At 37.6% G+C, this 26,942-nt stretch overlaps 4 protein-coding genes across 4 annotated transcripts; 1 reads left to right on the top strand and 3 right to left on the bottom strand.

Moving 5' to 3' along the window:
- Positions 1–156: 156 nt before the first annotated feature.
- Positions 157–3,612, bottom strand: LOC126367567 (MORN repeat-containing protein 3-like). Its single transcript, XM_050011151.1, has 5 exons — positions 3,468–3,612; positions 2,745–2,808; positions 2,114–2,361; positions 1,544–1,731; positions 157–316 (listed from the first exon to the last, which is right to left on the bottom strand). The coding sequence occupies exons 1-5, from the start codon at positions 3,610–3,612 to the stop codon at positions 206–208; spliced, it is 756 nt and encodes a 251-aa protein (XP_049867108.1). The 3' UTR covers positions 157–205.
- A 440-nt stretch (positions 3,613–4,052) lies between these two features.
- On the bottom strand, positions 4,053–7,270 carry LOC126367552 (28S ribosomal protein S22, mitochondrial). The gene is made up of 7 exons (XM_050011132.1): positions 7,063–7,270; positions 6,754–6,983; positions 6,430–6,554; positions 6,232–6,289; positions 5,553–5,761; positions 4,907–5,087; positions 4,053–4,309 (listed from the first exon to the last, which is right to left on the bottom strand). The coding sequence occupies exons 1-7, from the start codon at positions 7,181–7,183 to the stop codon at positions 4,094–4,096; spliced, it is 1,140 nt and encodes a 379-aa protein (XP_049867089.1). The 5' UTR covers positions 7,184–7,270; the 3' UTR covers positions 4,053–4,093.
- Positions 7,271–7,456: 186 nt separating this feature from the next.
- On the top strand, positions 7,457–17,148 carry LOC126367531 (zinc finger CCHC domain-containing protein 8 homolog). The gene is made up of 7 exons (XM_050011105.1): positions 7,457–8,304; positions 8,429–8,601; positions 13,671–13,869; positions 14,135–14,266; positions 14,834–15,017; positions 15,589–15,851; positions 16,197–17,148. The coding sequence occupies exons 1-7, from the start codon at positions 7,597–7,599 to the stop codon at positions 16,710–16,712; spliced, it is 2,175 nt and encodes a 724-aa protein (XP_049867062.1). The 5' UTR covers positions 7,457–7,596; the 3' UTR covers positions 16,713–17,148.
- Positions 17,149–17,281: 133 nt separating this feature from the next.
- On the bottom strand, positions 17,282–26,390 carry LOC126367574 (small integral membrane protein 14). Its single transcript, XM_050011159.1, has 4 exons — positions 26,276–26,390; positions 25,922–25,995; positions 21,407–21,604; positions 17,282–18,530 (listed from the first exon to the last, which is right to left on the bottom strand). The coding sequence occupies exons 2-4, from the start codon at positions 25,991–25,993 to the stop codon at positions 18,489–18,491; spliced, it is 312 nt and encodes a 103-aa protein (XP_049867116.1). The 5' UTR covers positions 25,994–25,995; positions 26,276–26,390; the 3' UTR covers positions 17,282–18,488.
- Positions 26,391–26,942: the final 552 nt, after the last annotated feature.

Genomic DNA, 26,942 nt, shown 5'->3' with positions numbered 1-26,942 from the left:
AATGCTTTTTTGGCGACATTATAGTACAGTTACACTTTGTAAACAATGCTTTTATAGGCCATAGAGCGTACACTTTTTCAAAGAGTTTAATTATGTATGTACTTATATTAGACTTTTTGGTTATTTAAATGCCAGATTAAAGTAGAGGAGTAGAAAAATATTGTAATGTTATACTTGATACTTATGATCTGGTATTGTCATCGAATTAAACCATTTGGTCGATACAATATTCCAAGCGTTTGTCTATTTTCCCAACCTTCTGACGAAGCCACATTGCACTTTCTTCTAGAATCTTCCTTGATTCCGCTAGTGTTTCCTGAAATTTTAACCATGGAACACTGTTAGCGGATGTCCTAAGGTCACGATTCAACCGAACTAGACAAGGTTATAATAATTATACATGTTCAACTAGCTTAGCTCAACAGTGAAATCACAGCTTAATGGGAAATGAAGAAACAGACCACAGTAAGCGGTAAGTACTTAGGTGGTAACACACAGATAACAGTAAGTGGTAAGTAGGGGGTAACACACTGATAACAGTAAGTGGTAAGTAGGGTAACACACTGATAACAGTAAGTGGTAAGTAGGTGGTAACGCACAGATAAAAGTAAGTGATGAGTAGGTGGAAACACAGATAACAGTAAGTGGTAAGTAGAGGGTAACACACAGAAGACAGTAGGTAGAGGGTACATAGGTAACACACCCTATTTTTGAACGCGTGACTTACATCGTAGTGTCACGGATTCGACTCCCGGTTCGAACCCGTCTCATAAACACTGAATTCTACTTTTATGAATTTTAAATTTAGATCTTGTAATAATAGACATCACGTGTCTCACGATTTGTGTCCGGTTAATGGCAACAGGGTCGGTCCCTATTAAGGTCTGCTGCATAAAGCTGTGATCATTATCTACTGAACACGTGGACGCAGATAACCATGGTTCTGTTTTATTACTACTAGTATAGGTGCATCTTAATGTCTGTGTTAAGTTATTCTTATTAATTAAGTTAGTACCTATATACCAATCAACTAAATGAATAGGCAGGTACATAGTTACTTAGGGTGGTATTAATAAATTAATCTCAGCCGAGACTGCCCTTAAGATCATGCTCAAGTCCCTGTTTTTATATAAGAACTGTCACATTGACATGATCTTGAGAGAAGTCTCGAAGCTGAGATTAATTTGTTAATACCACCCATATACTTATCTAAGCTATTCATACGACGTTAATGTAAATGATGTGAAGAATTCAAATTTTTCAGAACTACACGGCAGTAGTAAAATTCGCGGAACTGTATTATTACATACTTAACAATTTTTTTACGTGACTTACTGTAGATTTACAGAGACTAGAGATTTTTATAATGGTTATGGTGGTGGAATTCCATAGTCTCTGCTTACCCGAGTGGGAAATTGGCGTGAGTTTATGTATGTTTATGTGTGTGAATGTATGTTTATGTTGTAGTATTTTATCTATCTATCTATCTATGTCGTGCTGGATAGAAGCTCCATAATGAAAAATAAACCTCGTTTTACTTTACCGGCGGTATTGGGTACTCTGTGGGTAGATCGCAAAACTGTCTGATGATAATGTCAGACATTTTGGACTTGACGCAGATGTCGTCGACCCAGCAGCCCTCCTGCAGCTGCCCTGTGTGCATGTGATAGAAGCGACCCAGGCCGCTCTTGATGTCGTCCTCCCAGTGGCCTTCGTAACGGTTACCATTCTCTGTATCCATAAAAGTCCTAAATGTAAGGGTGTACGGTAACTTATGGTCTAACAAAAGCGGTTAATTTTCGTTTCTCTGTCCACCGGGCCAGATTCGTCAAGGTCACAGCAAATCGACGGGGCGTAACCATGGTAACTACGATCCCGAGCCAACCTTGACGCATCCAGCCCGATGGATAGGGTAATTTAATGACCGCTAAACGGTAGTATGAATGTAATTGTAGCAGGACAGATATATAGTATCTATCGCCTAGTGCAAAAGAGAAGACAGATATATCTCTTTCGCACTAGTGGTATATAGCTTAGTATTTTTTTTAATTAATAACGGCGTAGTGTCATATAGTAAGTACAATAAACAAGCAAAAGTTGCACAAATACTCACTTTGAACAAACATTCCAAGCCCTTCCTTATATCTCTTGTGCCAATACCCGACATAGAACGTTCCGTCAGCGTACCACATCTTGCCGAAGCCATGTCTCTCGCCTCGCTTCCAGTACCCGAAGTATACGTCTCCATTCTCATACCACCACCAACCAATCCCCTCTGGTTTACCCCGAACCCACTCGCCGCGGTAGTCCAGCCGAAATACACCATTTTCCATGCGATGGCTCAACGTACCATGCCCGTGTCTGTAGGTTTTTCAACGAAACGGATAGCTAAGTCTCTACTTACAGACCGCGCTACAAAAGGTTTATCGGAGTACCTGTATTAATATGGTGAATTCCTGCCTACCATATTTGTTTACTGACAATTTCAAGCAGTCAAAAGCCAGAAATAGTCGTTTTGGTATTTATCCTTGAGATATTGGATGTGATTACCGCGTCGACATTGTTACCAACAAGGTAACAAAGAATGCTCAACAAGTTTTTTTTTGACGTGACTTATTGTAGATTTGCCGTAGATGGCATTAACTACTCGGCCGAATTAATGGGGAGCGCTGAGGGGTCTCACCCTGTACAAAATTTAAGACAACAGGCCTGAAGGTGCCCAGAAATGCTCAACAAGGACTCACCTGAATCCTTCAAACCAGTCCCCTTCGTATAATTTTCCAGTTATTGTGAGAAACAATCCTTTTCCTGCCCAATAATGTAAAAAATACTTAAGTATGATAGGAAATAAATGTGTTCTAAATTAGGATTTATGATCAATTTCATTCAAGTTTTCAGGAGTTTTTGTTTCTACAGCACTTACCCTTGCTTACGGAAACTTACAAAGAGTAATTAACATTCATCGAAAAAAATCTGACTCGGAAAAATCTGAATCTGAGCGGAACTTGATCCCACCCGCTTTTGTTAAGCTTCAAATCAAAATCAAATATACTTTATTGCACAGAACTCCTTGGGGGAGGCCTATGCCCAGCAGTGGGCGTCGTACGGCTGATGATGATGCACAGAATTAAATTTCAACAATCAGATATAACACATGACTACAGTACAATTTGGGCGGCCTTATTGCTCTAGAGCAATTTCTTCCAGGCAACCACCAAAAGTAAACAAACATTTGCAAACAACTTGGATGCCTCCCTTTTTTTTTCTTGTTGTCCCGGTTTGACAAGAGTTGCGGGTTTTAGTCCCGTCCGAGTCAGATTTTTCGATTTATTTTTATCATCATTCAAATTTTCTGATTGTGGGCGTCCGACAACATAATGCATTCTGCTGCTACTGTGTCAACACATTTTGATCAACTAATTATATCAAATCTAAACACACCATATATGTATTAGAATTTACTTTACCTTGCTTGTGATCATGGTGCCAATCACCAACGTATCTATCGAATCTCGAAGTAAATATGGCGTGATGAAGACCGTTCTTGATAGATTTTTTCTCGGCTATGGTATGCAGGGGAGTAAAATTCCGTGGCTTTCTATAGAACGGCATTTAGATCGAAAATATATATAGGAAAGTCAATAACTGGTTACACACTAAAAATGTTACAAAAATATAAAACAATTAAAAACTAAAGTAACGTAAACGCGCTGCATCGCATAAATAACACAACACAAAGTGAAATATTGAAGTTGTCAATTTGTCAGTTTCATTTTGTTTTTATTATTGAGAGCAAATTATATAAAAAGACTTTACTAGATATAAAATTCACACCCGAAATCCTTAACGGCGGGCAGAGCCACCAATAATCAGATGACAACTTGCGCCGCTTTGGAATTTTTTTTTTCATGAAGGTGATATTTAGCTTTAAGTATAGTTGAAAACTTATAGTAGAAAACTGCTACACAAGACGGATAACAATTTGAAAAATAAACCTTGTATTTCTGGTAAACAATTACGTGAAACAAATATCAAAAAATTAAACTCGGATGCTTAACTAATCTTTTAATAAACAGACTACATAACGTGTTAGTTAGGCGTTTCCATGCGCCTTCCTCAGCCCCCGATTCAGGTCTATAAGTTGTTGATAGTACTCCCGGAACCCTTGCAGGGCTAGTTCTTGCTGGCTCTTCATGGCAGAATTCTGCTTAATGTACTGAGCTACGCAGTCCATACATCTAGTGTCAAGCTGGATGTCTTCCTCCGTGATACGTTCCGGTTTGGTCAGCTGCACTGGTGTAGGTAGGATCTAGAAATATAGAAAAGATAAGTTGTCAGATTTACAAGTTAGGGTCAACCACATATCTCAGCACTTTATCACACTTTCCCATATTACTATCCTTTTCTGTTACTCAGAATCGACATTTGCTAGAGCAGGAGAGAGAGAATGGACAGAATCGCTAAGCTACGTATAGCGAGCTGACGTTTTTTTTTGAAGAAGTGTGCGGCTAAAGTAAAGCGGCTGGCATTATCAATCCAGGAGTACCAGAATCTTAAATGGGGCTGGGTGAATCATGTAAACTATATAAGCTCAGAGTGACGGGCTAGTGTGTCACCTACTGGTAAGTACAGTCAAGAGCAATATAATGTACCCACTTTAGGACTCTGTCGCACTATCATATTTGACATTTAATGAGACTTACGGTTTAATTTGTCAAAAAAGGTAATGTGACATGGTATCAAAGTGCGTTCATAAAGTGGGACGAAATGTTAAAGCAGATAAAGCGATGGTTGCTCTGATATTCCGCAGTACGTATATTCCACAGTAATGTATAGCTAAGTCAGCCTCAATTTTTTGTCATATTTTTGTTTGACAATGTAGTAATAATAAACATATGCAAGCTACCTGCTGCGTCAACTCCTGCGCCGCGGCACCGTTAGCCAGGTCCCCATGTATGGCCTGGCGGAGCGCCATCAACAACACTGCCTCCCTCACCGTGCCTGTCTGCAGCAACTCCAGCATCAGTTCGTCCATGGTCTGGTGCCAGGTCAGGTAGAACACCAGCGGCCCAAAGTGGCGCGTTGACCTGAACATGAATGGCAAGATTATTGTGAAATAGGTGTAGCTATATTTTATTTTTGTTTTTCCTTTCCTACATGCGATCGGGCTTACGACCATAAGCAAGTTAGGCATGCTCGCTCTTCATTGGGATGCTTGGATTACTGCAGATGGCTACAGATTGTCCCAAATGTAAGATCTCTTCAGATGACTTATCGCCATCGCCATATAAACACAGAACTATGTGAAAGGGTCATAAGTAGTGAAGCATGGTGGGGGTATGCTCCAAATCCCTTCTGGTTGATTGGAGGGGAGGCCTGTGCCCTGCAGTATAACGGCTGTTTACCTATCTATGTATATTGGTTAATGGGTCTCGTGTCGAAATTTCGCCTAACTATGTCCAACAGTCCATATTGTAGATTTCCCTGAGCTTGCCTGGCAATTATTTCTTACAGTAGACTAATATATATTAACATAATACCATACAAAATACCTGAGTAGGTCAAATTTCTTCTGCATATCAACATGCTGGTAAGTAATACTAGTAATCTGTTGGTACTTTGGTTCTTCAGGTTCATACTGTATGCAAGCTCGGTTCAGGATAAATTCATATTCAGCTCTGTCCAGTAAGCTGTTGAATTTCTCTTCATCGGCAAACATGAGAGGCTCACGTATCTTCCGCCCCTTTATTGGGAAGTATACCTGAAAAAGTATAACATGTCTTGGTTTAAAGAGTTTAGTGTCGTCGAATCACCGCCAAATTCGCCGATTCGATGTCGGCTAAAAGTCATAATGTCACCTAATAGTGAAAATGAAAACCCAGATAAGACGTTTTGTTAACAAAGCCTCTGTATCCCGTTTTGATAAAGAAGCTAATTAAAAAAAATGTGTTCTCTTCATTTTTACTTGGATTGAAGGAAATCAAAGTTTTGTTGAAGAAAATGATCTTCAGAATATGATTGTTAAAACAGCTTTTTAAAATATAATTTATTGTGAAACATAACTAAGTCATTGATTTATGTTTTATTTCATTGTGTCTTCATAAGTTTACAGTTGAGAAGAAGCTTATGTCCAGTAAAGGAAGGAATGGATTATAATGGTGAAGAAATTAGTATTAGAAGTTGAGATTGCTTCTATAAGTAGCATTACATCTACTCTAACTGAAAACATACCTGATTCAATCTTTTCCTGAGATCATGATCACAAGCTTTTAGAGTGCCATCTGGGTCCCTGTAAAAGTATAAAAGAAAGGATTTCATGAATACATGTAATCACTCAAGTAAATGATTGTTATACAATTTTCATGAATGTAAATGAATACAATATACCATAGTTTATAATTTATATTAGATATTTTACCAGCAAATTACCTTTCAACAATGATCCTGTGTGCATTATCAACTCCAAAGGATATATCAGTAAACAAATACTTTGCTTTGTCATAGCCGAGTAAGGCTGGATCTTGGGACAACACATCATTAATTGGTTGTTGTACCTGAAAGTAAAACAATTGTATGTTTGTTTTTAGCTTCAGTAGCATATTTACATGAAAAATTGTATTAAATAGGGCCCGAACACCTTCCAAATCAAGCAAGCAAAACATATTAAAAAAATTCAGGGCTGATCCGATTAAGTTGTAACTGATTCTATATTTAAACAATTGGATTTTTATAGAGGTATAAAGAAAATCATACCTTTACAACAGGCGGCATTTGCAGCAATTTGTCCGCTTTTTCATTGGCACGAGCAAGTTCAGCTTCTAGCTCTTCACTCGTCAGAAATTTATATTTAGGCGTCTTCAGTGTAGACAATCCACTGTTTGTTGTTTTCCTGAATACTTTAGTATGGTCAGGACGTGTCAGTCGCTTCAACAGAACTTGTACGTTTGACGAGAAGAACTTGGGAGCAGGATCTTTATCTCCATCTATTTAAAAAGCAAGAATTTGTAAGTTGAGGATTTGAAGAAAGTCGGAAATATTTTAATCTGCGTAAATAACCCTTACCATACAGTGAAGGAACAATACTTAGTTTTCTGCAAGATATTACTAATACTTGTGCGTCGTTATGCCTTATTACCAGATTTCTTGTATTATTTTGTACTAATTTTCTAAATATTATCGACATTTTGCACTTCGTCGCGAAAATAACCTAAAAACTTTTTACTTTTTTATCTTATTTTGGTAGGTTTTTGGCCTGATTATAGAGTTACGTGCTATTTGGTTCGCTCGAAGGTAGCCTTTGAAAATATCATCTAAAGTCACTTCACTGTTACTGCTACTTTCCACGTAGCTGTTACTGTAAATATTTGGCAACACTGAAAATAAGCAAAAGAAGCAAGGTCAAAACTGATAAAAAAATAAAAATGTCATATTTATAATCTGTAGTGCTGTAGCACTAGCAAAATTGCAAAAAAAAATCTAGAATAACGCGCGTGTCGCGTGTTTATTTGTTAATTTGTTCTATTTTCGCTTAAGTAGGTATAATAAAAACCTTATATCTTCTTTAAAAAGTTATGGTCGTTAAAAAACTTAACCGCAATGTCCAAACGGAAAGCAGGGCTGAACGATATCATTTATGAATTAGATAACGACGACATAGAAATCAGCAGTGAAGATGAGGGTAAAGAAGCAAAGATACATTGCTTAGATACGCCTGAAAAGGTAATAATATCTGACCAAAATAACAGGCTAAGTGATCAGTGTTGTCCAGAAGTGATAACCCTTGACTGCTCCACTGAAGGCGACTGTGTTATTCTCTCGCCGGAAAAGATTCAGAATGGAGGGAAAACTTCGTCTGAGGATATGACGTTAGAAGAGCCCAATTCCGAGATTGAAATTCCCAAACAGACTGACGATGTAGATAGCTCTAAGAAAATTAACTCTGACTGTTGTAAAACAACTATTTTTAACGAGGACATAGTAATAGATTCGCCTGCTTCTAACAGCGACTTGGGTGTCGTGGGGTGCGAAAATAGGACTCCTATTGTTACAGTAAGGTTTAAGGATAACAAAATGGCAAAAATGTACAAGGCGAAGGTGAAGGCTTTTATGTTAAAGTTGATAAAACTACATGGTGATGAAAGTCTAGTAGGATCGGACACTGAGACTGATCTAGAGTTAGATGTGTGGCCAGAAGACTTGCAGGATGATAGTGAGGAGATGAAAACACAAGAAGAAGACAATTTGTTCTTTGTAGATACTGTTCCCAGTGAAGATTCTGTTGTTGACATTCCTAGATATAGTCAGGTAAGGGCTGATTATGGAATAACAAAGCTTTTGTATCTTTTTCAATCTCTTTTATTATACATTTATATTTTTTTAACTTTGAAATTTTTAAATTTATCCTATATTTTACTAAAATAAATTTCAGAATTCTTCTCTAATTGAAAATGCCCCAATAAAAGAACCTACACCACCCCCAACAATGATGCGAAGGGGACCAGTCTGCTTTAACTGTGACGGAGCGCATCCATTGAGAGACTGTCAATTACCAAGGAACAATACAAGAATAAATGAGAATAGGAAAAACATGGTTAAAGTTGGGTATGTATTTAGTAACACTGGTACATTATGTTATCATGTTTAACCAATGAAAGTCTTACAAGAAAAAAGTTTTGTTATTTTGTAATTTATTTGATAGTGAATGTGTTACAATAATATAAAATCAATCTACCTATAGTGAATACAATTTCGATATTTTTGATTACTGTTAGGTACTTTTTAGAAACAGTTTCTTTTTTCCCATCTAATGATGATTAAAATTCATGGAAATGTAATAAAAACATCATGTTGATGGGAAATACCTAATTTCTTGTTTCACAAAACTAATTGATAAGGATGCTATGAAATGAAGACTATAAATAAACTTATGACAATCACTAAAAACAAATAAAATATTTTTATGACAGTCAAGTTGTATTAGGTGAGCTGAGTAGGTATTAATGAATAAAAATAAATACAGTGACTGTTTTGCCCAACCGGCGGTGGAGCAGCATGGTGGTCCATACCTCCTCCGGTTGATTGAGGGTGCCCAGCAGTAGGATATATAGGTATATAGGCTGTGATTGATGATGATGATGATTGTTTTGAGTCTATCAGTCCACCTATTTAGGAGGGATACAAAGTGGCCGCTTATTCCAGCCCAAATTGTGATTTTATAAGCATTAGTATAATATTACTAGAGCATTTATTTACAGCTTTTTTTTTTTTATTTACTTTTTTTTTTAATGCAATCTATCATCAAGGACATTCAGCAATATTTTTGATTCTCCATACTATCAGGCTTGCAAGGTATGGAACCATTGTCCCATCCTAAATGGTTACTTGATTAAATCTTGTGGCGCTTTCCTCTTCAGTCTCAAAAATGTGTTTGGGTTTCTCATTAGCTCCACTGCCATTTCATTTGGGTGGTTTTCCAGCCTGTTTTTGTACTTTGATATATTACTTTTGATTTCTTCCTTGACCGTTTTTATTTGGAGATCGTGATGTATCATATCATTTGTGACGTACCAGGGAGCATCTACTATTAATCTAAGTACTTTTGACTGGAATCTCTGGAGTATTTCGATGTTTGAGTTAGCAGCTGTACCCCATAGTTGTATGCCGTACGTCCATATTGGTTTCATTATACATTTGTAGATTAATAGTTTGCTATCCAGCGACATTTGTGACTTCTTACTGATCAGCCAATAGAGATCACGAAATTTTAGGCCAAGTGATTTTCTCTTAGTAAATATATGTTTCCTCCATGTAAGGCGTCTGTCCAGATAGATGCCAAGGTATCTAGTGTCATCGGCTTGAGGTACTTGCTTCCCATTCAGAGCAACAGGAGGACAGGTGTCACGTCTTGTAGTGAATGTAACTTGAACAGATTTCGTTTCGTTTGCCTTGATTCTCCAATCTATAAACCAGGATGATATTTTATTGAGACTTGATTGTAGTTTTGCTGAAGCAGTTAGTGGGCACTGATCCGTAGCAAGTATCGCCGTATCATCTGCGAATGTACCAGTTACAACATCGCCACTGATGGGTAAGTCAGCTGTGTAAAGGAGGTATAAGATAGGGCCCAGAACGCTGCCCTGAGGGACACCTGCTTTTACTTTGCGTAGACTTGTGACCGCTTCACCCTGCCTTACGAGAAAGAATCTGTTGTCAAGGTAGGATTTTAGGAAATGGAAGTAATTTATCGGAAGAGATTTTCTTATTTTGGCTAAGAGCCCGAGGTGCCACACGCGATCAAACGCCTGGGATATGTCGAGAAATACCGCTGAGCAGAACTCTTTCTTTTCAAAGCCACGATGAATCTGTTCAACAAGTCTGTGGACTTGTTCAACGGTGCCATGCCCCTGCCGGAAACCAAACTGATGCGCCGGTATTAGCTTCTGTTCGTGAATGAGTGGCATGAGTCTTTTCATGAATATTTTTTCCAGCAACTTTGAGGTGATAGACAGCAAACTAATTGGGCGGTATGACTTTACATCGCTAGCAGGTTTGCCAGGCTTAGCGATCATTATAATTTCGGCTACCTTCCATTGTGTAGGCACATAACCTCGCTGGAGAATGGCATTAAAAACATAAGTCAGGAAACATATAGCTCTTTCAGGAAGCTGTTTCAGAATAGTAGGCGTTATCAGGTCGTAGCCAGGTGTTTTGTGACTAACTAGATTGCGAATAGCAGCGTAGACTTCTGCTTTTGTCACTTTTTTTATTGGAAGATCTAATTGGTAGGTCTGAGCTAGTATGTCACATATCTGTCCATGTTTTCCTGATCCTTCGTCTTCATTAGGAGTGAATACATGTTCAAGGTGATTTGCGAATTCTTCAGCTTTCTCAGCATCATTAATCGCCCAATTTTTATCTTTTTTAGAAATTGGCGGATGGTATTGCTGAGGCCTTTTTAGTTTTCTAGTGGCTTTCCACAATGAGTAGTCTGAAGCTGCAGAACCAGCCAAGCTACGAAGGTAGTTCTGTACTTCCCTGTCCCGAATATCAGTTAGTGACTGTTTCAATTTTGCAGTGAATGCATTGAGTCGTTTCTTGTCACTCGGATACCTGTTGGTTTGCCATATTTTCCTAAGTCTTCGTTTTACAGCAAGTAGCTCTCTTATTTTATGAGGGAATTCGCGTTGACCTATGCGTTTGCATTCTGGGGTTGCTTCCCACGCAGAATTCTGGATGCAGTGGTTAAAGTGTTCAACAGCTTCTTCTATATCGTCTTCATTTTTCAAAGGAAAATCGGTTTTAATAGCAGATGATACCAGTTCACGAAAATATTCCCAGTCGGTGTTACTATTGTGTAACTTACAAGATTGGGGAACTTGGGCAAACCATCTTTTCAAGGTAACAAATACCGGTGAGTGATCAGATGACAATTCCGAGCTGGCTTTGCATTCGAATTTATTGGCATTTATGCCCCTTATAACACAGAAGTCTACCAAGTCTGGTTTCTTTTTTCTGTCTGTAGGCCAATATGTTGGGGACCTACATGTGATGACATTCAATTTTAAATCATTTACTGCTTGAAGAAGTTGCCGTCCCTTTGTAGTAGTAATTCGTGATCCCCAAAAAGTATTTTTAGCGTTATAGTCACCACCTGCAATAAATCTATTGCCAAGTAAAGAGAAAAATTTTGCATAATCTTCTTTTTTGGGATTGTGTTTAGGTGGGCTGTAGATGGCTGCTACCACTAATGGCCCATACCAGTCTTCAATTACCAAGTTGGTGCTTTGAAACATTTCTGTGCAATGCGATGCTATTTTATAGTGTTTAAGATTTTTTCTTATCAATATCGCACTTCCAGCATGTGCGGTTCCATCTGGATGCATAGTGTGATAGCATTGGTATTTGGGAATATTAAATTTATTTTTGTTGGTGAAATGCGTTTCCGATACTAAAAGAATATCAATGTTATGTATTTCCAGGAATGCTTTAACCTCAAGGGTATGTTGTGATAGCCCATTGGCATTCCATAGGACTATAGTTAGTGAATCGAATGTGTCAACTTGGCAGTGACTGACATAAGCATTTGTGTCATCATCGTTAGTTGTTTCATAATCGTTTGTAGCATTTCCATTAATTCCGGCATCACACTTGTTTTATTGGGGTTTTCTTTATGACTATTATGATAATACTGCTGTGATGGCTCTTCTCGGTCTCTAGCAGCTGCTCTGGCATATGTGTATGTTGTGTGAGTTTTTCTTTCGTGTTGTGATTTAGGGGGAGCTTGATTCGCTATGTCTACTGTAATATTAGCAGTCTTTTTCCGTAAGGGGGGAAATTTAGATTTCTGAATCTCCTTGTATACCTTACAGCCCTTATAGTTTGCTGGGTGATTACCGTCACAGAGAACACATTTGACATCATCTGTCCTCTCCTTTCTTGTGCAGTCAGACGATTTGTGATCGCCGGCACATTTAATGCATTTGGGTTTCCGGTGACAGTAGGTCTTCGTGTGGCCGTATTGTTGACATTTGGCACATTGGGGAATAATACGTTTGGGTCTTGGTTCTTCAAATTCAACTCGGCAGTGCAGAATAGTACGAATGTTAAAAATATCTTTGTTATTTTGGTTTGGTTGTAATTCCACTATAAATATAGGCAGGGGTTTTTGAGTTTGTCTTTCTTTAATGTTCCATATGTTTGTGACAATGTGGTTATGTTCAAGTAATGCCTCCTTGATGTCATCGAGATTTGTTGATGGATGAATTTTCTTTAAGACTACCTTGTAGTATCTTTCCTGTTTAGGTTTGTAGGTATAGAATTCTGTTTCACGTATCTGTAGTTCTTTAACAATTTTTGTGTAAGTTTCTGAGCATTGCGGCAGTATCTTTACTTTTTCATTGCGGAGAACTTTAATAGTGTAGTTATCTTTGACATGAGTATTTAGCAGTTCAATCAGTGGTTGAATATTTCCAACTTTATCTACGAATATTGGAGGTGGTTTTGGTATCCTTTCAGAGTTCTGTAATGATCCATTTTGATGGTCCTGGTCATGTATTTCTTCATTATCAAGTTGGGAAAAGCTATTTGCCACTTCAATTGGGTTGCTTAGCCAGTAGGTGTCTAATTTAGTTTGTTTGTGTTGATTATTTTTGTCATCTGGACTGGATAACGATCTTTTTTTGTTTTGTACAGTAGTCCACTGCTGGTTCTGAATTGTTTTCGTTGTGTTATCCTCGTTTCCAGTGGAGGTGTCGCCCGATGAATGATAGCGCGGGCGCGTGTGATAAAGCCCTTTATGCAAGGCTTGTTGGACTAGAGGTTTATCAGCCATATTGTATTAAATCCATTCGTGTTTAGCGATTATGGCAACACTATTACTAGCTGTCACAGTGGCATGTTGTTGTAATTGTAAACAAAATTTGAGGGTATTTTAAGATAGTCAGTCAGATTAAGTTTTATATTTCGCTTAATTGTGACCGATTCCGAGAGTTCTATAGTGAGATAACACTAGTTCAGTTGATCGCGAACTTTAATTGCACTTTTGCACTATTTTCATAACAAATCAGTCACTTTTGGTAGCGTAAAACACTTTAACTTCGACAGCACTTCCGCGCGTGATGACAGTTGTGAACAGGTTATTTACAGCTAATAATTTATTTATTACATTACAGTCGTTACCATGTGGAAGATGAGCAGAAATATGGCCATCTGGTGCCAGGTAGGATTTCAGGGCAGCTCCGACATGCCCTCGGTCTGAAGAGACATGAACTGCCGATGCACATCTACCGAATGAGGCTCCTAGGCTATCCCCCCGGCTGGCTGGAGGAAGCCAGGATATCCCACTCGGGCATCACCATGTTTGATTCTGCGGTAATCGTGTTTTTTTATATTATTATTTACCAGCTTTTTCCTATGATTCCTGTACGCGTGCACTTCATTATCACACACGCCAAATTTTAGTTTTTTGTTCTGAGCTGGATTACAATGAGTATTTCACCAAACCAATTGGACAGATTTATTTTTTCCGAATTTGAAGTGTTTTATGGTCCTGGTACTCCTAACGCGCGGCTATTAGCCTTAAGGATACTAAGTAACGGTAATACTAAAAACCCCAATACTTGTTTTGAACATCCAGGGTCGCGCGATACAGGACCCGGAAGAAGAGGAGGGCGAAGTCTCGGAGCCAGGCTGCAAAGACAAGTTCGATATCAAGAAGATCCTCGACTTCCCAGGGTTCAATGTTGCGGCCAGCTCGAGGTATAAAGAGGTAGGTGGCACGGATTAAATGTTTCACTGCAACATATTATACAGGGTGTCAGTGACATCATAACGAAATAATTTACAAAAACACAAAAAAATCATGAATTTTACGTACTTGAGACAGAGACATCGTAACGAATACTGAGCGGGTTTATTCAGCTCATTATTCTGACGAAAAATTCGACTTGATATTAACTAAGAATCATGGTCTGAATCATCCCCCTCAATATTCTTTATAATGTCACTAACACCCTGTATAGTCCAATATGGGAGCAGCAAGGTTACCACATGCCGGGCAGTTCTACATGCTCGAACCAGGCATCGTCGCATATTTTGCACCTCTACGCATTTACGTCATTCGTCCCCCTTCTCAGCAATATTCTCCCAACCATTATGGTTGATATATGTAGTCGTGATACGTACGACTCAGTCCATAACTTTAAATTCGTAAGACTGAATGTTTTTTTGAGATCCAAACCCCAGTCTTTGGGAATCTCAGCATATGAGGCGTAACGCCACGTACTTGCTGAGAACAATATTTTTGAACAATAAATAACAATTAAACTCCTTACAGGAAGCACATTCTTTCGGACTACCTCCTATGTCGGAGCAGGACAGCAAACTGGCAATGTTGCAAATGCTAGCCCCCAACGCTATGAAGGCGTATAAGAGGAAAAAACTGACATTCTTTCCGTCGGCGGCTACCAACGACTCCGCCATGGAAGGACAGGCTGAGATGGAACTGGATAGTGGCGATGGTAACTTGATTTTTGCTTCTTTAGAATGTTCACTGACTTGAGCAGGCGCACAACTAGGGTCAGACCATCTTACGGTGCAAAGTTTTACAAAGTTATACTGACTAAAATGAAGACTAAACATAAAAGTAGTCCACGGATTTTAATGGAACTGATTTAAAAGTCTATGCAGAATCTGCGACACCTATCGTGGTGTGGACTGTAGTTTAAAACCCTCCCTTCCCCCTTCCCTTAGTCTTCGTTTTGTAATAAGGCAGATTGAGTGCATCCAGACTAAGTTGGTCCGAACCGCACCATGGCGCGAGGTACGACGCTTGGACGATGAACAACTTTATAAAACTTTTCAGCATAAGTTAGTGGAGGGGCTCTGAGGTAAATCTACATTAGTACCCATTCCGTGATTATCAATCTTACTCATTCCTCAAGGTAATTCATTTCGTTATAAGTAAACTCAGAAAATCGTCAAAAGTTTCGGTTATGGCGTTCGAATATGGCAAACATTTGAACGAACATGCTCAGGGCGACTAGCATTTCTTGGCTAACTCTTCTTACCCTTATACAAATACATTTACAGAAACAGCAGATTTCCCGTCGGTGCCGCCTCTACCGGACGAGGCGCCCCCGCCGCCGCCCCCTCCACCAACATCACCGCCCCCTCCACCGACCTCTGCGCCCCTGCCGCCCGATTCACCACCCCCTCCACCCCCTGGCACCGAACCTGACGATCAATCTTCAGATGAAAAGACGGCTGATGAACTAGAAGTGATAGAAGTCATGAAAGTCACAGACATCCCCGTGCCGGAAGAAGATCTCATCACTATCGACGAAGTCTTAAGTGTAAGTAAAACATAATAATACTAGTACTTTCACATTAAGTAGCTCATAAATTCAAATATACTCATAGGCGAAGCTTAAAACGTTCAGAACATAAATGTCTTTCAAAAATAACTGTGAACTTAACTCAGCCATGTAATTAATCTTTCTAGATTTACGTAGGTACTGAACATACATGAAACGCTACGCAACAGTTTTTATACCCCAATTTATAAATTTTCACACTTCATTTAAATATTTTGTCCAATAAGATTCCAATTTCAAGTTTGTATCAATTGAATTTAAGATTATTTAAATAGTAGACTATTTAAAGATAGATTTGTTTTAAACGCATTCTAAATATTTCAGGAATCACCATCAGGCAGTGGCCGAGAGAGTCCATCTCTGGATGACCTCGAGGAGAAGAAGCGATTGCTGTTAAATGCTCTGGAGGGCGACAACAAATCTATAGTATCCGCTGACGTCATCACATCAGATGTTGGCGAAACCGATGCCGAGAGCGAAGAGACTACGCAAAACAGTGAACAGAAAGATACTGCAGACACTGAATCCAGTGAAAAAGTAGTCTTGGACAGTGAAGAATCGACCACAGTAGTGCCCATGGAAGATAGTGACAATAAAGAAATAGACATAACAAAAACGCCAACCGACAGAGCAGGGACAGTAAAGAGCTCCCTGTATGGCACTCCAGTTATGAACATAGCCTCTCCGTACACCAAACTGCCAACCGACGAGAAGTTTGCCAAAGACATTTGTGACGTCATAAACTTCGAGAATCTTCCAAACTCGACAGGCAAGTACAAACAGATTAGCTCCCTCCTAAAGAAGGTGAAACACGAAGTGGACAGGATACAGGACTCATGATCCGAGCCCCCCGCCCCTAAGTAGGGGCAGTGTAGCTATTGGACATTTTTATGCAAGTATTTTTATGGAATTGTAAAGAAGTACTCAAGGAAATAGTCAAGACACAAGGTATTTTTGTACTGTTGTCCTAAGTTATCCAATTTTGTGGATATAAAATAATTTGTTAACACATTATGATAGTTTTATAAAACTGTACTTTTCATTGTTCACTATGATTGTAAATAAGATCATACGTGGATTATTTTCATAATAATTATGTGTGCAGTTATCAAGATGAATACCATTAGCAATAATAACGGACATATTCCTAGTCTTGGTCAAAACAAGCTTTTTATTTACTACCTTAGCGTTCTGTGTAACATTTTACTGTTGTTTAGAATTTCATTTTCTTCGACGATTATTTAAATAATGTAAATAAAACAAAATATTTTTTAAATTATATATTTATTTCTTTAACCGACGTAATCTCGATTAGTGTCATTATTACATTGATGCTGATAATTCAAGAATTATTACATTTATATATAATTGATTGATAAACTTAACCCAACCCAAGAAAAAACAAATAAGACTAAAAACTAGTGGAATAAACTCTTGACTTTAGAGTGTAATAAAAATTAGTCAAAAAAATCTTGTGAATTAATGGATATTGCGTTTACAAGTACATTACTCCTCTAGAATCAAGAAAAGTATTAAAATGGAACTAAATATAAAAGTGCAATTATACCAATAATTATATACTTCTGTAACATAAAATGATATCACGTTTGCCTTCCAGTGACAATCACAGCAGATCTTTGTAAACGAGATGGATTTATAGTCATTTTCGCTCGACTTATAAAGCTAAGTAAATGATAACATTCATATCTTTGGAATTTGAACGTATCTCTTACATTTCTGGTAAAAACAAATACAGCTGAAAGAAAAATAAAAACCAAATCAGAATCTCAACTGGCGGGACATTAAATTCAAATATTTTTTAATTATTTACAGCACCAAAGTTGGAAAGTATTATCATTTATTCGTAATAAATACATTGTTTTTAATTAGATACGATTGTCTAGTTGCGTTCAACATCCAAGTTGAACTCTGCAATAGAAGCGAATTCGTCGTTTTTTAACAAGTTTTAAAACTATCCACGATCTACCATTGTCCCAATTTGTATTTTATTTACTTAATATCTTGGAATGGTTTTTGTGACAATATAGGCGCTAGTGATAATTACACGTTTACTACTTCAAAATTTATATTTCAGGAAGGTTCAGATCTCGGATAGTTTCAAAACTTAATCGTCCGAACGATATATCTCTGCCTACTCCTTATAATTCGCACAAATATTTCTTACCCCGTGCAACCTCACGCAGATAGTGCATACTGATTTTATAAGGTTTTCAATCTGTACTTTATGTGGGCGCAGCCCTTTCGAGGTTTTCCGTCAATATACCATTAAAATTAACAATTGAAATGTTTACTTATAGCTGGGTCAAAAACATTTGTGCGTTATAGCCTACATTACATCTATTCATCCTCCGCCAACGTCGTACGTACGTTACTAGATGGTAGATGAAAGTTCTATTGGCACGGCTTTTGTATACGTCACGACACTCCGAATCAAGTGACGTAAGCAAGTGGTCGGATATACAACTTTTTTCTACCATGTTTCAAGCATTGCGTTCGTTACGGGTGCGTTACCGTCTCGCTTTGTTATATATTACAAGTTACTGGTGTCGAATCAGCGGGGCCGTGGGAAGAGCGCCGAGTCGTCAGTACAAGGAGTTAGGTTCTAGGCGGAGTAGGAGGCGCGCCGTCGTCGTGGTCCTGCGAAGGAAAGTACACATTGATTAGGTGCATTTTATTACCATAAAATAGCAACAAGATCTTCTGTTCAAGATTTTCTGAGTTGTGAGATTGATAAACGACTCGGCAAAGCTTATTATTGTTAAGCCGCCAAAGTCCAGCAATAGAATAAGTACTTAGATACATTTTGATCCAATAGCTTTGAAATCGGGATCCTGTCGACTTCTATTCATAGTGCAATCCATGGATGAACTTGACGATTACCCAAAAATAATTAGTCCAACCCTGTCCAACCTCAATTTTGTCAATTGCTACGAAACGTCAAAGCGATAGAAATACACGTCGACGTCGTCAATAGACGTAGGCAAACGTACTCTTTGTTGTGTAATTCTTAATTAAAATTCGTAAATCAGTCGAAAAGAAACATGAGATTTGTTTTTATCATCTTAGACTAACTCTTACTTATAGATAAGCATTCTACAATTTATCATTGACTAGAAAGAATTTACTTAGTAGTGGACACAACAGAGAGACAGTAAAACAAGTTTTTCCCATGAAATGATGATGATGTCGGATTTTTTATCATCATTTCACATAATGATGATAAAACACCAACTTCATGACAAACAATGCCTGACGTGGGGCCTGTATCCAAGGAGGCTTATTTTTTATTAATCGATTTCAAAAAAGAAGGGGTTTCTATTCTCAATTCGTCTGTACGTAAAATGTATTTTTTATGTATGTTCTTACATTACCCAATTCATCGAGCGCGATGGATTTGTTAGTGTAAACAAGCGCCATCAAAACAAATCAATTTATTACACATAAAATACAAAAAGGTGGTAAAATAATTTACATAACACAGTTGTGATGTGTTCGGCCTGCATGCAGGCGTACAAAATTTTAAACAATAAATAAAGAAATGGTACATTCAAAAGAAGATACCTACTTATTGTTATTGAAAATTATACTTATTACAAAACTTAATTATTTTTATGTTTAAAATATTCCTTGAAATTATAATAACATTTATTCATAAGCCATTTCGTAAGGTTAATTATAACAACGGCATCTGTGGTCCAGTGGCTCACGATCCGGAGGCCCCGGGTTCGAATCCCGGTGAGGACATATCACAGAAATCACTTTCTGATCCCTAATGTCCTAAGACATTACAGGCTGATCACCTGATAGTTCGACAGTAAAATGTTCCGTGTTTTATGTAAGTATGTAGTCATTACATGAGCCACACCACGGGTCTTTTACGGCTAAATAATAACCCTGACACCAGGGTTGATGAGGTTGGTACTCCACCTCACAACCCACACGAATAGAGGAAGAAGAAAATTAAACTCGGATTTGAGTGCTTCTCCACCAGTCCGCAGCGGAGCAGCGTGAGTACCTTACCCATGGTCTATGCCTCCAGCGATCTACTTGGCTCGGAACCATATACTAACTACGAAAAGGAAGTTTTTATATGCTTTTTACGCGCCGTAATTGGTAATACACGATAAGAAGGTTAATTTTGTCTCAATCTCAGGGAAACATTACCACCTATTGTTGCAGTTGCAAAAGTTGGTGTAGAAATCACAACACATACACTTACATTTACATTGAATGGTAGATAATGGGAGGCTTAATTTTACACTTACGTCCATCTTTATTTAAAGATGCATTGGACGGATGTAGCAAATAGCTGCATTTGTTTACTCATTCTTACAGCTGTATTGGAAATATGTACTCTACTTAAGAATGTCAAAACTAAACTATGCTTTACGTGTGAAAGCATGTTTTAGAAGCGATTCAATGTTTCTCGGGTTACCAGTTTTAACAAAATTGTTCCCATATTCAATTAAACGAACATTCTAGCACAAATTACATAAACTAGTTCAATAATTATTATTAGTTTAAATATACAATTATTACACAGTCAATTATATTCAAACACATTACTTTTGTATTTTAGTATCTATTAGTTGTAATTAAGTCATACTAGTTGCTGGCTTGTCTTGGAAATTGACCCAAAGCAAAACCACATTATTTTGATTGAACCTATTTCCCGTTGGTCGAGAAAACGATCGGTATTTACCGTAATTACATAATAATGAATTCACGCTTCCACAGTTCAAGAGCAGTATTCATGAGCATTTGTGGAATATGTGACGCAGTTCCTGTTTTGATTCAATAGACAACAATTGGAATTAAATAATGGAAGTTAAATTGATCGGTACTGCTCAGACGTCGACACTTATTGAATACTTGTGATTTGTGGACTTCCTGAGTAATATTTCTACTGGTGACCACTACCGATTGGTTTCTCAAATAGTAACCACGATCATCCACAGAGAATGGATTCAATTGACCGTAAATCTACAATGCGGGCCCATAATGGGATGCATAAAATGGAACATTGCCGCGCAGGTCTGTTTCCACCTTTAGCATCTTTGTTTTTACAAGGTTGATGATTGCAGTGATCTGGTGACGTCAACCATGTTTAAACCGCATCGTTAAACTTGAAATTGTCACGTAATGATCACGATCTGCCTTTCTCTAACAAAGTATATCATATTAATCAGATTTTACTACATATGATAACTTCATCTCTCAACTGAGTGAGTATAACATAAGCTATATCCCAATGGGGTAGTTAGAAGTACATCCATGGCAAGATGGACTAAGAACCCACACCTCACCGGGCCTTCTGTTAGACCAACGTGATAGATAAGTGGTGACCCGTAAACTGTACTTAAAATAAACTAATAACTCGTTAATGCAAGTTTGGTATCGGGGTTCAAACTGGTGCTCCCCGTTTGAGCAAGCCAGTGTACCATAGAAACTCTTGACAAGTTGCTTTACTTCAAACTGGGCATAAGGATAACACAGTTAAAAACATTACTCACCTGAGGATTGCGCACGGGCTTGGTAGCGTCGTGCGTGATGGCGCGTGCGCGGGGGCGCATGGCGTACATGGCGACGGCGAGTGCTATGGTCAGGAACATCAGCAGGAAGCTGCTGCCGGCTGACTCGGGCGGCGCTGGCAACCCTGGTAGCTGCTCCAGGCACTCACTGTCTGTGCAGTACGACTGGCCTTGTCGGAGCTGCCAATAAACGGGTTGCGAATTGGGTTAAGGGCTTATTACACTACCCAATCCATCGGGCCCGATGCCTCGGGTGTTGGTTTACAATGTGTGGAGAAATCGTGGAGCTATTACCCCCACGAGACCAGGATCGGGCGCGATGTTTGGGTAGTAATGCCCTTAGAAAGAAAGAAGTGTTTCAGGTAGGTATAAACTAACCTTTGTTTATTTACTAATCTACTACTTGCTTGCACAATTATACCTAAAACGCCGACGTAGGTACCTATTACGCCCCTTAATGCCATTATTCAACTCTGAAATGAACAACGTATTTTTTTTTATAGATCGATAAAAGCTATAGTTTGTGAGATGACGCATCGCCGAATTTTTTTCTTACTTAACTCTGGGCGAGAAGATCCTACCTACTGAAAAAACCTTCGTTTATGCTCGTTCAGAGTCGGTGTAGACGCCCGAATGACAATAGTCTCGATTTACAACGCACAAAATTCATGTTGTTAATGAATATATTTTTTAGTGTTAAGTAGGTATAATCAACCAACCAACCTACCTAAACACGGTAATCGTAAACGATAGACCTAATGAATGAATCTAAAACTATAGATGCCAATATAAAATTAGTTATTAATACACCTTTTGACAAATGATGCTACCTATTACTTACTGTGCTGTTTGTATGTTTCTTTCCAATAATATTTTTAGTAATTGGGTTGTTCTTCTTTTTTATCGACTATGGATTTTATTTAATCTTTCCATTGTCAAAAATAGTTATCTTATTATACTTACTCAAAATACTAGCAAAATACTAATCGGTTCTACAATTAAGTCATAAATAATAATAAAAAAATTACAAACTTCTGTGACAGAGTGGTAAATCAAAATACTGTGTCTCTGATGAAATGAGCCACTCTGTCACAATATTTTTTAAAGATATTTTTCAATATAAAGAGAAACAGAAATAGACACATCTTTATAATGATGTTTTAAAATAATTAATGCCATTATAATATTAAAGATATTAAATTCAATATATCGAGAAAATGTCTTTTTATTGTTGATAAAACAGAAGAACGACCGAACTATTTAAACTGGCATAGATAGAACATGAAAATATTAAGCATGTAAATAAACCAACTACGTTTTATGTTATGTATTTCACTCCATTATGTACCGGATACTTAAAGTGATAACACCACGAAATACTAAATAATGAATTGGTTATTTATTACAGTCATTCTATAGTTGTAGGTGGGTAGGTAGGTATATGCCTGAGTCTGACACATCTAATCTTGACCACATTCAAAACTCAATGTTTCAAAAAGGCTCTTTCGAGGTTTTTCACTAAAGGGCGACAATAAGGTGTTATGAAAAATGGAAGACCGTCTTAAATAGGTATATAGTCTAATCTAGCCTACAAGATCCCACTGCTCCCCTTCCTCTTTACATTTTTCAAGATCCTGTGTGCAAAATAGGTACAACCAGACAAATAGAGATTTCTACTTTTTATAATTATATTTTAGAACAAGAGTTTTGATAAGTTAGGTAGGTATCTGTACGGAATCTACTTTTGTCTTTATATAAGTCCTTGATTTTAAAAAATATATAGTGCAAATTAAACCTAGCTAAGATACACACAGCTATGGAAAATCCCATAATGAAACAAAAAATATATTATAGTTTATATAATATACAAACTACACCTTGCACTCTGACAGTGAAGACGCTGTGGTGAATACTAGACCATAATGTTTATGTTCAGTATCATACTTATCTGTAGGATATAAGCCTTAAAATCAATGATAAGTGTTGATAAGACTACAAACCGCCAATAAAATTATTATGACAAGAATATGTAGGTCATAATAAACTGGGCTCTTTTTGGATCTGATAGATAGTATATATAATATTTAACAAATAATATACACTTCTCATCAAAAAAATCGAAACACCTTGCAAGTTTACGTTTTGTCAGGATTATCAGAAAAATGTGTACATTTAGGAATAAATGTTAAATGTCGTTTAATAGTGAGTAATATGAGCTTATCAAATCTTAATGTTAATGTTCTAAATTTAAATGAATTTTTCATAGGTTTCGTATTTTGTTAAATGAGTCATTTTTATTCCGTATGGAGTATTAAGGAAATGGATAAAACAACACACGTAAATGAAAAAAAAAGCTAAAAAACGTTTATTTAATAACTTGTATTCCCTCCCCGAGCTCTAATTACTGCTTCCATACGGTTCTTCATCGATCGGATGAGAGTCACGATCACATGCTGTGGTATATTGTCCCATTCCTCTTGGATTGCATCTTGCAGCTGGCTAAGTGTTTCTGGGGCAGGATCTCTTGCTCGAATTCGTCTCTTTAATTCATCCCACAGATGTTCAAAGGGATTCATGTCCGGGCTTCTTGCTGGCCATTCCATAATAGAGATATCGACTTCGTTAAGATAATCTCGTACGACGCCCGCGGTGTGAGCCCTAGCATTGTCGTGCATGAATATGAAGCCGTTGCCAATAAAATGTGCATAGGGCATCACATGAGGCTCGAGACACTCTTCGACGTACCGATGACAGTTTAGTGCAGGCAGACGTGGCCCAGACACGAAAGCAAGCTCTGTCTTACCGTCGGCGCTGATTCCTCCCCAAACCGTCCACGAACCGCCACCATAGCTGACCTTTTCTTCAATGCAGCATTGTGCATAGCGTTCTCCGTCTCTTCTGTAGACCTTGTTCCTTCCGTCGTTACCATACAGCATAATTTTACACTCATCAGAAAAGAGAACTTTGCTCCACTGTAGGTATGACCAATTTAGGTGCTCACGTGCAAAGTTAAGGCGCGCTCTTCGATGGTCTGCAGTTAATTTCGGCCCATTTGCTGGCTTATGCGGTACCAGTCCACGATCCTTCAACCTTCTTCTAATTGTAGAGTCACTTACAGCCACCCTTCGTACAACACGAAGCCGCTGCTGCAGTTGAAAAGCGTTAAGGCGTCGATTTCTTAAAGAAGTTGTTACAATAAATCGATCATCTCGCTCAGAAGTGACCCGATTCCTGCCAGATCCTGAACGGCGCGTGAACAAACCAGTCTCCCGATAACGTTTATAGACTCTATGAACAGATAACAGGCTTAGATGCAGTCTTGCAGCCACAACACGCTGACTAAGGCCAGAATCCAGCAATGCCACAACTTGGGCGGCTTCTGTGGGCGAAGTATCCATACGTTTTAGAAAAAAAAACCCTTTTTTCAGACGTCCCAAAGTCACAGTATTGAAATAAAAAACAAAAAGTTTAAGGATAGGCGCCAATTTTTAGTTTTTAAACGCTAAATGTACTCCAACCCTAAACACACATTTCTCTCAAAACAGTGATTCATTTCGTTTATAAGATAAACAAATGAAATTCTAATTTTGAATTTAGAATTTTCGCTTATTACTGTAATGGCCAAACTGCCAGCTATACATTTATGTATTTTTTTTCATCATATGAATTCTTTTCTGTGTTAAATTCGGACAGAAACAATGAAAACGGAAGTGTTTCGATTTTTTTGATGAGAAGTGTATATTTTTGTAGTTATTTTGTAATAGTTTTTAGTATATTATTGTACCTACTACTCTTGTATACTAGTTGAATTTTAGCTTATTTTAATTATTATTTTTATTAAATACTAGGGGAGGACTACTAGTCCTTTGTTAAGTTTATAAAGATTTATTAGATAGACTACTTAAATTCAGTGTAAAAATCTTACGATTCAGGAAAGGGATGTACACACCATGATCTTACCTACTGGTTAGTTAACAAATAAGATGAAGATGATGGTGTTCTTAAATTAAAAATGCATTTCAGCAGTAAAATATATAGTTACAGGGCATGTAGTTAAAACCACACAGTATCGCAAACTATTACAAGTTGGAAATAATTGGAATACCTATTCACAGTGATAAGAATTTAGTTGGAGGATATTGTACAACAATATCAGATTTTGTGGCCTTTGCATTATTTAATAGCATTTTCCTTTTAATGACATTGTATCATTCGGTCAAATGTTCTTTTTTTTAATTGAGCATGATTAAACGAAATTTCCGCATTATATCTTGTTTATTTATTGTTTTGAATAATTCTGATAATATGTTTATCAAAGTGAATATTTTAAAAACATTTTGTTAAAGGGGATTTGTGTAACTGGATAAAGCAGAAATGGGAAAATTTAGAACTAAAAGAACAACAATAGAGGTAAAAATGACGAAAGAATTGTGTACGTGGATTAATGTACCATGTTATGTGTTTGATGCAGACGAGGTCAATGAGATATTAGCTTACCAGCGAAATCAGCCGCCGCATCGCCAGCTCGTGGTTCCATAGGCACTCGCACGGATCCATCTCGTCAGCCATACCTGCACAAACAACTTCCTGATAACTGTCGCACTACGAACCAACCAACGTAACACCAATTGAAAACTTTCCACACGACACAGTCAAACCTACTATTTAAACGCCAAGGCGTATTTATTAAAACACACAGCTGACTGAATTGTGTCCGCTATAATAACTATTTTTATTATATGACGAATAATAGGGCCTTTGTTTTTATTTACTAATAACAAAAAACATTTGGTCAAGGATCATCTGTCACGGAGAGAAAGTAATTAGAGGTAGAAAACGATCGAAATGTACCTGATGGTGTATTTTAGAAGGAAAGAAACAACACAAATCCAATAAATACAACTGATTGTGTAAGCGAGTGCACCCACTTTTGTTTTGTTAAAATAAAGCGAAAATTATAACGCCTGCGACGACATTTTTACACTGTATGCCTGGAGTTACGCCATTGGTCGTTCTCATAAAATTGGCAGAAAATTCAGCCAATCATAAAACGTATTGTGTTGCTATTTCACAGACTATTTCTACTACTACAGTAATTTACAAGACAAGAAATGCCAAAATAAATATTCGTGTGATATTGAACTTGAACAATATTTAGTTTCTGTAAATACTTTGGCATGTGAAAGATTCTTATATAGGTTTTTGGAATTTTGGCGGCTATATGAACTTGTTTTTTTTCCTTACGGAAAAGCCCGCCAAATTCAAACTCACAGACACGGAAATCCGTTCAGCGTGCGGACACCTATTTGAGAACGTTTGTATTAGTTTGTATAGTATAATAAAACAACATTTTCCACACATTTTTTGTATTAGAAATCAACAAACGTACATAAACTCATAACTCTAATAACGCTCATAATCCCCATTAAGGGTAGGTAGAATTGAATCACAAGTAAGCAAAAGACAGCTTCCAGCGACTCTTGACAGAAAGACTTGAAGATATCTACCTAAGATATCT

This window comes from Pectinophora gossypiella, chromosome 6, assembly GCF_024362695.1.
Source record: "Pectinophora gossypiella chromosome 6, ilPecGoss1.1, whole genome shotgun sequence".
Taxonomy (NCBI): domain Eukaryota; kingdom Metazoa; phylum Arthropoda; class Insecta; order Lepidoptera; family Gelechiidae; genus Pectinophora; species Pectinophora gossypiella.
The sequence above is the reverse complement of the archived record's forward strand: the minus strand, read 5'-3'. Positions and strand labels throughout refer to the sequence as shown.

Bases quoted from the DNA above. Each gene is read 5' to 3' on its own strand.
- LOC126367574 (XM_050011159.1), bottom strand. From the start codon at position 25,993: ATGGCTGACGAGATGGATCCGTGCGAGTGCCTATGGAACCACGAGCTG. The intron at 21,605-25,921 runs GTAAGCTAATAT...GTTTATTGGCAG, and splicing joins TGCGGCGGCTGATTTCGCTG to CTCCGACAAGGCCAGTCGTA. The intron at 18,531-21,406 runs GTGAGTAATGTT...TTTCCTTCGCAG, and splicing joins AGCCCGTGCGCAATCCTCAG to GACCACGACGACGGCGCGCC.
- LOC126367552 (XM_050011132.1), bottom strand. From the start codon at position 7,183: ATGTCGATAATATTTAGAAAATTAGTACAAAATAATACAAGAAATCTG. The intron at 5,088-5,552 runs GTATTTTGTATG...ATTCATGTTCAG, and splicing joins AAGAAATTTGACCTACTCAG to GTCAACGCGCCACTTTGGGC. The intron at 4,310-4,906 runs GTAGCTTGCATA...CTATATTTCTAG, and splicing joins CGCAGGAGTTGACGCAGCAG to ATCCTACCTACACCAGTGCA.
- LOC126367567 (XM_050011151.1), bottom strand. From the start codon at position 3,612: ATGCCGTTCTATAGAAAGCCACGGAATTTTACTCCCCTGCATACCATA. The intron at 2,809-3,467 runs GTAAAGTAAATT...ATTATTGGGCAG, and splicing joins GCACCATGATCACAAGCAAG to GAAAAGGATTGTTTCTCACA. The intron at 1,732-2,113 runs GTGAGTATTTGT...TTATGGATACAG, and splicing joins GCTTGGAATGTTTGTTCAAA to AGAATGGTAACCGTTACGAA.
- LOC126367531 (XM_050011105.1), top strand. From the start codon at position 7,597: ATGTCCAAACGGAAAGCAGGGCTGAACGATATCATTTATGAATTAGAT. The intron at 8,602-13,670 runs GTATGTATTTAG...ATTACATTACAG, and splicing joins AAAAACATGGTTAAAGTTGG to TCGTTACCATGTGGAAGATG. The intron at 15,852-16,196 runs GTAAGTAAAACA...TAAATATTTCAG, and splicing joins CTATCGACGAAGTCTTAAGT to GAATCACCATCAGGCAGTGG.